This window comes from Oncorhynchus gorbuscha, linkage group LG08 (genome assembly GCF_021184085.1).
Source record: "Oncorhynchus gorbuscha isolate QuinsamMale2020 ecotype Even-year linkage group LG08, OgorEven_v1.0, whole genome shotgun sequence".
NCBI lineage: Eukaryota > Metazoa > Chordata > Actinopteri > Salmoniformes > Salmonidae > Oncorhynchus > Oncorhynchus gorbuscha.
This window is the reverse complement of record NC_060180.1, coordinates 17,062,652-17,077,961: the sequence shown is the minus strand read 5'-3', so window position 1 is coordinate 17,077,961 and position 15,310 is coordinate 17,062,652. Positions and strand designations below refer to the sequence as shown.

General features: G+C 41.4%; 1 protein-coding gene across 3 annotated transcripts; it reads right to left on the bottom strand.

Moving 5' to 3' along the window:
- Positions 1–1,445: 1,445 nt before the first annotated feature.
- On the bottom strand, positions 1,446–14,455 carry LOC124041263 (polymeric immunoglobulin receptor-like). Of its 3 annotated transcripts, none has more exons than XM_046358644.1 (10): positions 14,325–14,455; positions 6,516–6,827; positions 5,963–6,292; positions 5,022–5,070; positions 3,232–3,320; positions 3,032–3,072; positions 2,598–2,666; positions 2,339–2,410; positions 1,908–1,961; positions 1,446–1,751 (listed from the first exon to the last, which is right to left on the bottom strand). In XM_046358644.1, exons 1-9 carry the CDS (start codon positions 14,380–14,382, stop codon positions 1,908–1,910), a joined length of 1,074 nt encoding a protein of 357 aa, XP_046214600.1. In that variant the 5' UTR covers positions 14,383–14,455; the 3' UTR covers positions 1,446–1,751. The 3 variants fall into 3 exon arrangements, with proteins under 3 accessions (XP_046214600.1, XP_046214599.1, XP_046214601.1); XM_046358643.1 differs by having other exon boundaries at positions 1,446–1,748; XM_046358645.1 differs by having other exon boundaries at positions 2,628–2,666.
- Positions 14,456–15,310: the final 855 nt, after the last annotated feature.

The following is a 15,310-nucleotide window of genomic DNA, read 5'->3' as shown; positions in this document are numbered from 1 at the left end:
TCTCAACACCAGACCATGGTGCATGGTTTACCAACGGATACAGAAAACGTCATCGGAATCAAAACTTTAGAGTTCTTCAATGTATGCTACAAAATCCTTGCAACCAATAGAATGGGAGGGGGTAGAGTGCAGTTGAAGTGTGTCAATGAAAATAAAATAACTAATGTAAAATATACTGTGTCCATAAAATGTGTATACAGTTGAAGTCGGAAGTTTACATACACTTAGGTTGGAGTCATTAAAACTTGTTTTTCAACCAAGTAATCTTTCCAACAATTGTTTACAGTTGGATTATTTTACTTATAATTCACTGTATCACAATTCCAGTTGGTCAGAAGTTTACATATACTAAGTTGACTGAGCCTTTTAACAGCTTGGAAAATGCCAGAAAATTATGTCATGGCTTTAGAAGCTTCTGATAGGCTAATTGACATAATTTGAGTCAATTGGAGGTGTACCTGTGGATGTTTTTCAAGGCCTAACTTCAATCTTGGTGCCTCTTTGCTTGACATTATGGCAAAATCAAAATAAATCAGCCAAAACAATTGTAGACCACAAGTCTGATTCATCCTTGGGAGAAATTTCCAAATGCCAGAAGATAACACGCTCATCTGTACAAACAATAGTATGCAAGTATAAACACTATGGGACCACGCAGCCGTCATACCGCTCAGGAAGGAGACACGTTCTGTCTCCTAGAGATGAACGTGCAAATCAATCATAAAGTGGTGATCCTAACTGACAGGGAATTTTTACTAGGATTAAATGTCAGGAGTTGAGTTTAAATTGATTTGGCTCAGGTGTATGTAAACTTCTGACTTCAACTGCAGGTTGAGAACTTTTGCAAAACAGCACAGTTGGAAAATATATGGCAAATATAAATCAAAACTGGATGGTCTTCAGAGGTAGATGGGAGGGGTTGAGGGTAGCTGAACGCTGGGACTAAAAACAAACAAAAGGTAACTATTGTCAAATATAATATTTCCGTAAAATGTATAAGCTTGAAGTAGAAGCCTAAAGTAGAAGTATTGTTGTCCATTAGTTTACTCCAATTCCTGTACCCCCCCCCCAACAAAAACCAACAAAACAAATACAAATGTGGTCCTCCAAAAAGTAATATATCACATAGTAACGGCTGTGACTGTGTCTTGTAGACCTGGGCCATATGTATCAAGAGCCTCAGAGTAGGATTGCTGATATGGGATAAGTTTAGCCTTTTAGATGACAATAAATAAGATTACCTGGCCAGGGGGGACCTGATCCTAGAACAGCACTGCTACTCTGAGACACTCGATATGGTCCCTGATAATTATGTTTCTTGGCATTAGAATTTAGCCTACCCTCACATTGTGAAATGAAATTGTGCTCTGCATCTAGGAAAATACTATATGTAAGTATTTTAATCCCCTGTTAATGATGTTGTACATGCATTCATTTCAGGTAAGTTTCTCGTTAAAGTAGTTTATTTCAGATATGAAGCATTGAAATACACATGATCAGTGTGTACATTAAACAGAAACAGAAAATCTCAAATTACACTCAATTAATCTGCCTTTGTCTAGAATACACAATCACTGGCATAATTAAGCCAGCAGAGCCTGCTAAATGGAAAAGAACAAGACTGTGATAGACAGGCATTAGTCTTATTCAGTCCTTCCAGATCAGTAACCCCCAAAGAGGTGAGAGCTAGGGAGCAAAATGGAACAATTTGGAGGGACTTCACGCAGTCTCTGTTGTTCTGTTGCCTCCTGCTGGAGAGAAAGTGAACCTTCAGTTATCGGTGAACATACCAGTCGTACAGGTTACTAATGGACAACGATCCGTTAGTCAGAAGGTGCAGATAAAATGTCAAGTGCACCAACGGCGAGGAAATAGCAAACATGAAGGTTGGCAGTGATCACACAGACCTATCTCTGGTGTTGGGCCACTGTGCTGTAGACCACATCACCTGGTTCTGCTTCCTGTAAGAGAGGAGGAACACACACAGATTGATAGCTATAATGGTGATTTACAGAGGAGCCTATATACATATAAGCTTCTGCCAGTACAAACACATACAGGTATGAATAAGTTAAGCAAGTCATCAACACAGTAGAGCAGCTTTTTATGCAGGCTTTGGCCTTGGTGACCACAGTGTTGTATGTCACTGCATCATCAGGTAATGGGTCCTGATGGTAGACGGTTCGATAGAGTTATTCAGATAACATTTACATCCATTTTGTATTTATTGTACATTCTACAGTACATCAGGGCTGTCAATTCACGTTCTGCTTCTCAAGACAGAAAAATACTATACAAGACCAGCAGTGTGTATGTGTTTATTTAGCTTCATGTTTACCCTTTGTGCTGTCCTGTGCTGCTTAGGAATCACAGTGCTGTATAAGTCACCATGTCTCTCAGGGTTTAGGCCCTGTGTGATGGAGGAGAGAGAGCAACATGATCTCATCCACTCAGAGAGGGGGTTAGTTGGGTTGCAGAGGGGTTATGTTGGGTTGGGGGGGGGGGGTTGGGTTGGGTTTGATGGGGATTTAGTTGGGTTGCAGAGGGTTTAGGCTGGGTTGGAGGGGGGGGGTTGGGTCAAAAGGGTTAGGTTTAACCTGTTGTGCTGTTCCTCTGGTGTGACTCACAGTGCTGTAGGTAATGTTCTGCTCAGAGTCAGCAGACTGCTGAAAGAATGAAACACAAACCTTGTTAACATCAAACTTTTTTTTACGACATAAGGATGTTGTACACGTGTATATTGACACATGCATTTGCAGTTTCACTGTATTATAATGAATGTACAAAATGTGTTGTCATTCAAGTGTCAGGAGTTGTGGTGAGGGATTTGAGGAAGTCAAATATGCATACTCAGTGCATGACTACATTGAGAAACCCAGTTCTCTTTAAACTGTTTAACTTAATATTCTTGAGTCCAGTAAATCTAAGATATCGGGTTGATAATTGATGCCTTTTATGACTATCAACCAAAGACAGCCCTAGAATATCAAGAAGTGAAAGGAACAGATGTGTGAGAAGATAACTAGCTTACTACTGTGGTGTTTGGTGGTTGGTCCTTTGCCTTCTTGTCCTCTGAAATAAACAAAAGAGGATGTTGGTACTAGTGATCTTTGATGTCAAACATTTCATTTATAGTATCAACTGTCCTGTATTTATTATATTCTGCAAATGACATTATTCATTATTATTACAAACACTTTTTAATAAATTTTTATTAAAACAAATACTTACTTTGTTTTCTCAACTTCTTCAATATGACCAAGGTACCAGCTATCACCACCACCAACAGGCTCAGAGGAATGAGCAGGACAACCAGCAAACTGGAATTTAAAATGCAATTAAATAGAATATATAGATAATCACAGTCATTGATCTACATGTCATAGGCATAATTTTTGTTGCACTGTTGCGACAGAGTAGAAATACTTTGTAGCCTATCATGGTCCGAACACATTAGCTTTAGGAAGTAAGGAATAAGGAACTTCACCAAAAGAGGGAGGAGAAGAGAATGCCACAAATGCTTAAGTATGTCACAATACACGCACAAGAATGTCTAACCATGGGGAAGTGGTAAAGGAAGGTATTTTTCATTTTGTATCCACTTTCATCCATTGCCCCCACACCCTTACAGTATCACCAACCATTTGGATGACTATTACATGTTTGTCATTGAGCAGATGCTCCTATCCAGAGCGACAATTAGGGTTAAGTGCCTTGCTCAAGGGCACATCAACAGATTTTTCTGATAAGGGGATTTGAACCGCCGTCCTTACGTTTGTACTGGCCCAAAGCTCTTAACCATTAGGCTACCTGCCACTAATGTTCCATATAAGCTGTGCACAGCTCCCCCGCAGAAGAAATATCAGCCTCCACAGAAAAGCACGAGATTGAACTTCACTCAACTTTCACAAGTTTTCTTTGTTAGTTAACACTATAAACGTTTCCCTTCACTGTGGGAATTAAATCGAATCAATGCAATATTAGCCAATTTCATTGCAACAAATGAACAAAACGAACTATGCAATACTTAGTATGCAAAACTAACTATGCAAGAGATTGTCATGTAGGCAGAAGCCAGGCCCATACTCTACAGACCGGTGCACCATAACCAATAAGATCTGCAGTAGATCTGCAGTAGGCCTATATGCAAATAGACCATTGCCATATATAGATTTGTGCCATTCACTTTGAACTGGACTGTTTTACAGCATGAGCTATTATTATGTGTTTTGAGATCAAACCAAGAGCTGCATGTAGCCATGTGTTCACATTTGTTCAAATTATTTTCTAGTAAGTGAGTTACTAGCCTAGCTATAGATAATTTGTATTCGGCAATGTGGGAGTGACTGCTTCCTACAATAGCACAAAACGTGTACATTTCTAGCCATCTTTGAAAAACAAGTCAGGTAAAGAGCTTTTTTTTATGTCTTAAAGGAGCAGTATTGTATTTTGAGAGACACTTGAATAAGCTAAGTTGCCAACATGCAGAGGGTAGCATCATTTGTCTGATTCTCTGTAATAATGGTATGGGAATAATAATGAATTGTATTTTGTAAAGTGGTTTCTTGCATCAAACAACACAACAAAATGATCAGTCACCTCCTTGTCTGAAGGACAGATGGATAATTCATGTCAAGCCCTGCATGTTTTTTTTTTCAAAATTCTCATGGAATGTAGGCCTACATTGAACACCACACATTGGATGCTACTGTAGGCTGAAGGAAGTAACTGCTATTTCCATGTTAAAATGTTATCTAAGCCATAGTTTTTGATGGTCGGCCACTCTGATAGGCCTACAGTATGATCAAATAGCCACAGTAACCTACGTGGCCCCTGTTTAAACAGTAAATTAAAGCAGGTACAACCTCAGTGTTCACAGTAAACGTACGCCGGAAGTAGCACAGAATTTTCACAAGGTTCAAGTTTGCACTCAGCAGACCAGACATTTTCTCAGTGCTTAAACATTTTTAGAGGGAACATTGCCTGCTGCCCCTGTTAAAGTGAGGAGACTGAATACTGACCTCTGGATCCTTTCCTGTCGCTTCTCGTCAGTTCCCCCATTGTTCCGGTCTGTAACAGAAGTGGTGAATGTTGCCTGAGAAGGGTTACTCAGCACCTGTTCGGGAGCTTTTGTCGCTGTGAGAAGCTACAATAAATAGCTCCAATAAACTGACTGGTGTACAATGTAGATGTATATGATTACAACCAGGTAACTGGAAGGTTGATTAGCTAATCTATATAATGCTTTCTTAGCTTGTGTTTCACACATGCGTTAAAATTAAATTCCTTGAATTTTCAGTATTAATTTCAAATCTAGGTGGTAGATATGATGAACAGTTTTATAAAGATTGTTCAATTTCTTAATGAACTTTAACATGACTGACAGGATAATCTCAAGAGAATGTGTGGTCAAAAGATGTCCGTTTTGGGGCCTCCTGAGTGGCGCAGCGGTCTAAGGCACTGCTAGAGGCGATGATACAGACCCAGGTTTATTCCCTGGCTGTGCCACAACCAACCGTGGCCGGAAGTCCCATAGGACGGTGCACAATTGACCTAGCATCGTCCGGGTTAGGGAAGGGTTTGGCCAGGGGGGCTTTACTTGGCTCATCGCACCTTAGCAACTCCTTGTGGCGGTCCGGGTGCCTGCAGGCTGACCCCGGTCGCCAGATGAGCGGTGTTTCCTCCAACACATTGGTGCGGCTGGCTTCCAGGTTAAGCTGGCAGGTGTTAAGAAGCGCGGTTAGGCGGGTCATGTTTCGGAGGACGCATGACTCCACATTCACCTCCACTTTCGAGCCCTTTGGGGAGTTGCAGCGATGAGACAAGTTCGAAATTGTGAAGAAAAATGTCAAAATACAAAATATATTTATTTTCACTTTGCTTCAGAAATGTTCCTTAATCTCTAACACTGGATGAATAAACGGGACTCATACATGGTTATATGGGATTGCTCTGTACCTACTTGTGGTGGTTGTGTTACTCTGTGTTGTGGTTGATTGGTTAACAGTGATATGAACAGGCATCTGTAGATCTCCAACTGCACACCAGTACCAGCCAGTGTTCTTCATTTTTAGTTGACTCATCGTTACGATCATTACTTTTTTTCCATTGGCAAGAATCCGCTTTAATTCTACTGATGCTCCATCTAAATTCCCAACAGTCCTCTCCACGCAAGAGCCACCCAGCCTGCACCAGCAGAAATCTCCAGAGTTCCTATAGTTACAATTGACAGTGACACTCTGTCCTTCAACTCCAGTCACATGTTGTTGGTCCACATAGAGTCCTGCAGTACCTGCACATGAATGGATTTGAAAGGTCAACATTGGTGTGAATGTCAAATAATCCCCACACAGAGTACATGTTCGGTCATTTTAAAAAGGTACATCTAGATCAGAAAACACAAATGGTTTAAACAGAATTATGAGGCCAGATGCTCATCTAAACTATTCAATTTTACATGGTATTACAAAACTCCATAGATGGTATTTTAATGATCAGAAAGGTAAGGATCTCACCTGTGGCAACTGACAGATATAGATGTGTGGTGTCACCGTTCTCCACAGCACACCAGAAATATCCAGAGACCCCTAGTTGCAGATTCTTCATGGTCACAGTGAAGACTCTTGTAGTAACATTATCAGCGATGGACAACCAATTAGATGCACTCTGAGAGTCCGTACGTATTAGAGTAGAGCAAAAATGGAAAAAATATCCACTACACCAGTATTTCACATGTTTTTCAGAGCCATGATGATAGAGACATGGGATGGTGATGGAGCCTCCTTCACGTACAGACACATGACTCACTGTGGACACACCGTGAATACCTGTAGACACAACAGAAAATACATATATAGATACTTTAATTTCACCCAGCTGCGAGAGAGTCCCACCAGATGATCAGCCAAACCACTTGACAAAATGTATACATTTGTGACCTCTAGAGAAAAATGATTGATACACATTGTCACACTATGTGTTTGTGACACCAGAGAAGACTGAGACATGTTAGTGCTGATGTTGTCACACCCAAATCCAGCCATGAGAACATAACGTAGCACATAACATATATAGCTTTGACACCCCTAAACTATGGAGACAATCTCTAGTTTCAATCAGATACAATTTGAAGTTAATTAAATAGTTATGAAATACTATAACTTTGACTGGATGGTTGTTCTGATATCTACTGTAGTACAATGTTGACAAAAAATGTTTGTACAAAATATGTTACTGACACTTTTGTTATTAGGCCAAAGTTGCACTCCATCCCTCAGCTGGGGCTCAGTCAACTGGGGCCCAGAGAGGGGAGAGGTCAGGCTTGTCATTTACATGTCCCTGGTGCTATGCAGAATATCAGAAAGGGAAGAGAACAGGAGGGAACATTGTCTTCATATGTGAATGTGTCTTTACCTATTCTAAACCATGTGAAGGGATGGTGTGATTAATGGGGAACAAAAATAGAACTGTTTGGCCATAATGACCATTCTTATGTTTGGAGGAGAAAGGGGGAGGCTTGCAAGCCGAAGAACACCATCCCAACCGTGAAACACGGGGTGGCAGCATCATGTTGTGGGGGTGCTTCGCTGCAGGAGGGACTGGTGCACATCACAAAATAGATGGCATCATTAGGGAGGAAAATTATGTGGATATATTGAATCAACTTCTCAAGACATTAGTCAGGAAGTTAAAGCTTGGTCGCAAATGAGTCTTCCAAATGGACAATACCCCAAGCATACTTCCAAAGTTGTGGCAAAATGTCTTACGGACAACAAAGTCAAGGTATTGGAGTGGCCATCACAAAGCCCTGACCTCAATCCCATAGAAAATGTGTGGGCAGAACTGGAAAAGTGTGCGAGCAATCAGGCCTACAAACCTGACTCAGTTACTCTGTCAGGACGAATGGGCCAAAATTCACCCAACTTATTGTGGGAAGCTTGCGGAAATCTACCAGAAACATTTGACCCAAGTTAAACAATTTAAATGCAATGCTACCAAATACTAATTGAGTGTATGTAAGCTTCTGACCCGCTGAGAATGTGATGAAAGAAATACAATCTGAAATAAATCATTCTCTCTACTATTATTCTGACATTTCACATTCTTAAAATAAAGTGGTGATCCCAACTAACCCCCAAAAATGAATTTTTACTAGGATTAGATGTCAGGAATTGTGAAACTGAGTTTAAATGAATTTGGCTAAGGATGTAGTGTACTTTTCTAGGATATCTTAAGTATACAAAACATATACTATCATAAAACTTCACACTTAAAGAACACTTTAAATTCATTGTTTTTTCAGTCTTTGTAGTATACAACAGGTGGGTAGCAGGTAGCCTTGTGGTTAGGAGTGTTGGGCCAGTAACTGAAAGGTTGCTGGTTCAAATCCCTGAGCTGACAAAGTGAAACATCTGTTGATGTGCCTTTGAGCAAGGCACTGTCATGTCTTTACTATCATTAAATTGAAAAATAAATTTTTTATCAAAGATTCTCTGTAATTAGTATTACGCAATCAAACTGATAAATCATGTAACCGTAATTAACTATGAATTCGGGGCACCAAGGAAAATATTCAGATTACAAAGTTATAATTTCCCAATATAACCTTTCAGATATCTTCATATCTGATCAACAGTCTTCTGATTAAGGAATTATTTATTTTACCTCACGTTAGTCTCATTCCAAACGTCGTAAATTGTTGGTTATCTGCACGCACCCAGTCTTCACTATGAGTCATCCATACATCAATTGTCTTAAATCATTTATTTATTACTAACTAAATAATTCACAGAAATGCATAAACAAGACAACAAAGTAAATATGGTTACAAGAAATGAGAAGGTGCCCTAGTTGGCTAAACCGGCATGGCGGCTTGTTAGACAAATGGGAAGAGGGGGTCGACTAAGAAGTCACTACAAAGTTAATGATTATAACAATTGAAATGCTAATCCTTTACACATGAACGCTCACCCTTTCGGGAACAATTGCAATCAATATATATATATTTACGCTCAGTGTGTCGTCTTGATCTTTGCTGAAAAGTTCATTTCTGTTATAGAGTTTTTGTCCTCTCTCGCTCTCTCTCTCTGTTAGAGTGAATTGTTCAGAGCGACATTCATTCATGTTGTTGTAGATTGGATGTTTCGGCGGTTGTCGTTCTTCGCGTTCAATGATACCGAATGCCTAGCTGCAGACAGTAGTAATTAATATCAAAGACTTGTTCTTATTCTGTCGGTATCGATAGTCTCAGAGTTTAACCACATGGTATGGTTAAAATATTCAGCATGGTCTGCAACCTTTGTCCTCCCGTGATTGAGAGAAACATGGTCTACTTAGAATTTCTCAAAGTTGTGTTTTATTCGGAATTGCAAAAAGGGCTGTCCCAGGATGCCTGACCCTAACTGGGCTCATGGGCGGTCCTCTGATTTAGTTCAACTCAAAAGGGAATTGGAGTTTCCTTCATTAAACAGTCCAAAATCACATTACACAATTTTACAAACAGTATCATCCTCACTCATTCATCTTATACAGCAATTAGATGTAAACCTCATATCTGAGGCTATTATATAAACAGCATTATGGTAATGCGGCCACACCGTCTCCCATGAGCTTCCCCAAGTTGTAACAACGGACCAGTTTGTCGCTGGATTCTTTACCGATCTTTTATACCTTCTCTGGAACCTAAACGTTGTTCGGACCTCAAGTTCTGTGAGGTGGAAGAAATTCCTTTGTTCTCTATGAATCTTCACTTTATTTCTATACTGTGTGGCCATGAGGCAAGGTCTTCCCTAGGAATTTAGGACCTCACTCTGACCACAGCAGTCTGGTTGTAGAAACAGAGAGCGGGGGATGGTGTTCGCTGTACCCAAAGAGGGTAACGTCATGACAGCACATAACCCTAATTTACCCAGGGTCGCTGACATTGATCCCTGGCACTGAACCCACTCCCAGGGGGAGTGGGATATGCACAAACTAATTTACGATTCACTCTTGTACATGTGTGAAATAGGACAAATTTAAGCGCCCAACTAATTATCTTATAAATATACTATCAACCTGCAATACACTTTTTAAAAGTGTAATTTAAATGCATTGTATTTCATTTTTTAATTATACTATATGTTCGCTATCATTACACTTAAACATACTCATTTAAAGTTGACTTCAATTTCATATGCTTTAATTGTAATTGAGTATATTAATACAAAATACACTTGGAGTTGTTTTTAAGTTGAAGCATCGATTTTAATTTATGGAACTCTGCTTATGAGTTATAAAGTACTATAAGGGCACGAGGCGAGACCCAGATGTAGACACAGGAGGCAGATGGTTTGAGTCTTTGATATTTATTGATTATCCAAAAGGGGTAGGAAAGAGAATAATTGTGGACAGGCAAAAAGGTCAAAACCAGTTTAGATAGAGTCCAGGAGGTACATTGTGGCAGACAGGCTTGAGGTCAGGGCAGGTGGGTACAGAGTCCAGAAAACAAGCAAGGGTCAAAACCGGAAGGACTAGCAAAAGAGAAAAGGCAGGAGCATGGGAAAAACACACTGGTTGACTTGGAACATACAAGACAAATAGACACAGACAGAAAACACCGGATTAAATGCCCAGAGGATAATGGGGAAGATGGGAAACACCTGGAGGGGGTCTTGACAAGCACAAGGACAGGTGAAACAGATCAGGATGTGACAGTAAGTCCAGGGAGATATGGGACCAGGGACAGGCAGTGGCTGAAGGAGGCCGGAAGGGGCTTGCCGCAGAGACTTATTCTAAGCACAAACAGTGCATGCGACGACGAAGGCAGATGCATCAGGAACCATTGTGGGCCACCAGAAACGTTGTCGGAGGAAGGCCAGGGTTCGACGGTAACCCGGATGACAGGTAAGCCAGATGACATGAGCCCATTCCAGGACCGGACTGAATAAGGGATGAACAAATGGTTAGCCGTTCCCCCTCCAGGGGCAGGATGGGAACGTTGTGCCTTGCGGACCAGGGTCTCAATACCCCAGCCCACAGCAGCCACAAGGAATGTGGTAGAGAGGATGGTCTCGGAGTCAGAGGATGTGGCAGGGTGACTGTACAGGTGAGAGAGGGTGTCAGGTTTAACATTCTTGGACTCAGGTGATAGGAAATGGTGAAGTTGAACCTGTTGAATAACAGAGCCCACCGGGCCTGCCTGGAGTTAAGGTGTTTGGCTGTGCGGAGATATTCCAAATTGTTGTGGCCGGTCCAAAACAAAAACTTATGTTCTGCTCCTCCCAGCCAGTTTCTCCACTCCTCCAGTGCCATCTTGACCACCAGGAGTTCTCGGTTACCCACGTTGTATTTTCTTTCTGAGACGATGGGACAGGAAGGTGCAGGTCCTGGAGCTTTTGGTCCTGGACGGAATGCTGGGACAAGATAGTCCCCATTCCAATGTCAGAAGCATCGACCTCAACCACAAACTGACGGGACGGGTCCAGATCGATGAGGATGGGAGCCATAGTGAACCGGCGCTTCAGGTCCACAAAGGCTCGTTCAACCTCTGGGGACCATGTGAACGGTACCTTGGGAGAAGTGAGTGCCAAGAGGGGGGCCGCCAGGGTGCTGTAGCCTCGAATGAAACGCTGGTAGAAATGGGCAAATCCCAGGAAACGTTGTAGCTGCACCCTGGACGTAGGTTGGGGCCAATCTACTATTACTTTCATCTTTTCCGGGTCTATCTGGACATTTACTTCACCGATGACATATCCCAGAAAGGAGAGGGTAGAACTCGCATTTCTCCGCTTTCACAAATAACTGCTTCTCCAGGAGGTGCTGAAGGACTTGTCGAACATGGAGGATGTGTTCTTGGGCACAATGGGAAAAAAACAGGATGTTGTCAAGGTAGATGAACACAAAACGTTTTGTTCACCAGGGCCTGGAAGACCACGGGAGCGTTGGTGAGTCCAAATGGCATGACCAGGTACTCATAGTGTCCACTGGCAGTGTTGAAGGCTGTCTTCCACTCATACCCTTCGCATATCCGAACCAGGTGGTAGGCATTCCGAAGGTCCAGCATGAAGAAGATGGTAGCCCCCTGGAGAGGTTCGAAAGCCGAGGAGAGGAGTGGTAAGGTGTAACGATTCTTGATCGTTATGTCATTAAGGCCCCGGTAGTCAATGCATGTACACAGGGTCTTGTCCTTCTTTTCCACAAAGGAAAAGCCTGCGCTGGCAGAGGATGCAGACAGACGGAGGCCTCCAGCAGCCAGAGAGTCCTCAATATACTCCTACATGGCCTTGGTCGCCGGGCCAGATAGGGAATATAACCGACCATGAGGCGGTGTGGTGCCTGGGAGAAAGTCAGTGGCACAATCATAGGGACGATGTGGGGGAAGAGAAGTAGCCCGTGCCTTGCTGAAGACATCCAGGAGGACATTGTACTCTGCGGGGATGGCAGATAAATCCGAGGCTTGATTTAAGCCCTGAGGAGACCATCTCAGGGAAGGCTGCGCTGCTTTGAGGCAATGAGAATGGCAGAACGGACTCCAACCCAGGATTGAACTCATGGTCCAGTCAATAATGGGTTGTGTTTTTGGAGCCAAGTAAATCTCTACACAACAGGAACATGGGGGAACACAATGAAGAGAAGCTGTATAGCCTCACTGTGATTTCCTGAAACCCACAGACTAACAGGAACAGTGCTGTGGGTAGCTCTACCAATGAATCGGAGTTGAGTGGGGATACCTAATTCAGAAACTAGGGGAGCGTCCATACAACTCTCATCCGCCCCAGAGTCAATGAGCACCCGGAGAGACTTAGACTGGTCTCCCCATAGCAGTTTCACAAAAAAAGGAGTGTGGTTGATGGGAATTGGAGGATTCACAGTCTGGCTCACCAGAGTGCTTGTACCTACTAACGAAATATTTATCTTAACCAGGCAGGTGGCTATATAATGTCCCGCAGCCCCACAGTGCAGACAACTGTTAGAACTTAGTCTAGGTGAACGTTTCCTAAGCAACAATCTACAGTAGCTCTGCCCAGTTGCATAGGTTCCGGTGTATCAGACTCACCTGTCACCGATGATAATGCTGTACTTTTATTTACACATTACATAATAAACATTACAGAAAAAACATATTGAGATACTAAAGTGTGAAATGCAACTGGTGCACACTTATAAAAAACAATGACTTGTCACTGAGAGACTAGTCAGGATCGAGGGAAAGATGAACGGAGCAAAGTACAAAGAGATGAGAACCTGCTCCAGAGTGCTCAGGACCTCAGACTGAGGCGAAGTTTCACCTACCAACAGGACAACGACCCTAAGCACACAGCCAAGACAATGCAGAAGTGGCTTCGGGACAAGTCTCTGAATGTCCTTGAGTGGCCCAGCCAGAGACGAGACTTAAACTCGATTGAACATCTCTAGAGAAACCTGAAAATAGCTGTGCAGCAACACTCCCCATCCAACCTTACAGAGCTTGGGAGAAACTCCCCAGATACAGGTGTGCCAAGCTTGTAGCGTCATACCCAAAAAGACTTGAGGCTGTAATCGCTGCCGAAGGTGCTTCAGCAAAATACTGAGTAAAGTGTCTGAAACTTATGTAAAAGTAATATTTCAGTATTTTATTTTTTATACTTTTGCAAAAATTCTAAAAAAGACATTTTTGCTTTGTCATTATGGGGTATTGAATATAGATTGATGAAGGGGAGGGAAAGCAATTTAATCAATTTTAGAATAAGAATGTAACATAACAAAATGTGGAAAAAGTCAAGGTGCCTGAATAATTTCCGAATGCACTGTACACCTGTCTGTCTACCCCTATTCTTTGTCCCCCTGATAAAGGCTCTTGTAGCGGCAAAGCGCCAGTAATCTTTTAAATTGTTGCTATAAAGCTGCAAACAATAAAGGATTTTACATTTTATTTCTGGAAGTTGGTTTGCAAAAAGGCTTTTTTGGCATTGTTTAATATCCAGCATCAACTTATTTTTGTTCTGTATTATTTCATGCCATGATCAAAGAGCACCTCATGGTATACAACTGTAACCAAATAAGTGCTTTATTCCTGTCTCTCTTCTTAATATGTTAGATCTTGATTACTGGAAGTTGTATTTAAATGTGTTATTTAAAAACTAGCTAGCTGCTGAAAAATACAACTGTTTCACAAATTAAAACAGCACTCATCAATACATCTGAGCACAACATAAATAACATCTTTAATGTGACTACAATGTCTATGGAAAAAGTAGAACGAACATTATAGTGTTATACATTTCATTATGTACTCAGTCTCAGTGTCTGACATAGAGGAACTGAGCCTAATAATGTCAAATAACAAAATGACTTCCCTCACTTACCTGACAGTCCAGTGAGGAAGAAAAGAATGTGCAGGACAAGGAGGAGATATGGAGCCATGAGTGGATGAGAGAGAAATTCTCTGGTAGCTTTTATGTTTGAATGGGCGCACTGGTGTGTGTCAGGGACCAGGGCACCCAGGCAACTAACTCTACTTCCTGATCTTCATGGATATCACTTATTTAACTCTTTCTGTTTTAATGACATTGCAACCATGCGCCCTGTGCAAGACCTTGTGTAGTCAATGTTGAGCTGTTGAATCTGACCAAGGTGCGTTTGTAAATAAATTGATTTATATGATAATTGCTTGTGGTTCTTTCCCCATCCTCAATACCCAGATAAAGTAATACATTTATAAACTCCTGTCCTGTGTTGGTCTGATATTCCTTTCTGATATTAATGAGGTCCCATACTGATTACAGTTACATGAAAAGTAAAGTAATTAGTTACGTAATCCTTTGGATTACTCAAAATGAGTAAGGGAATCCAGGTAAAGTAATTAGTTACGTAATCCTTTGGATTACTCAAAATGAGTAAGGGAATCCAATTACATTTGTCAAAAACAATTTAAACGTTCACCTCATAGAGCATTTCTTTAATTTAGTAACATGAGTAAGCCTAATTCCAAATTGTGGACAAATGTGAGAGCATAGCCTAAGATCTTAGAATTCATACTTCATATACTTTTATTACATTGTTTGATAGCTCAGCTGGTTAGCTACTGTAGATGGCTCTCAGTCTCATTGACCACCAAATGTTGCTGACGCTAGCTAGCCTGCTAACGCTAGCTAGCTTACTAGCAATGTTATGAATACAACTCCCATCTACTATCGACATCAGGATACGATTTGAGAGAACTATTTAGCTCCAAAAGTGGTTATAGCGAAGACAGTGCAATATTATGATAGGCAGAAACTGCTTCTCTAATATAATCACTAATCACAATTATAGACAATGTCATAGCGATGTTAGCTAGCTAAGCTCATGT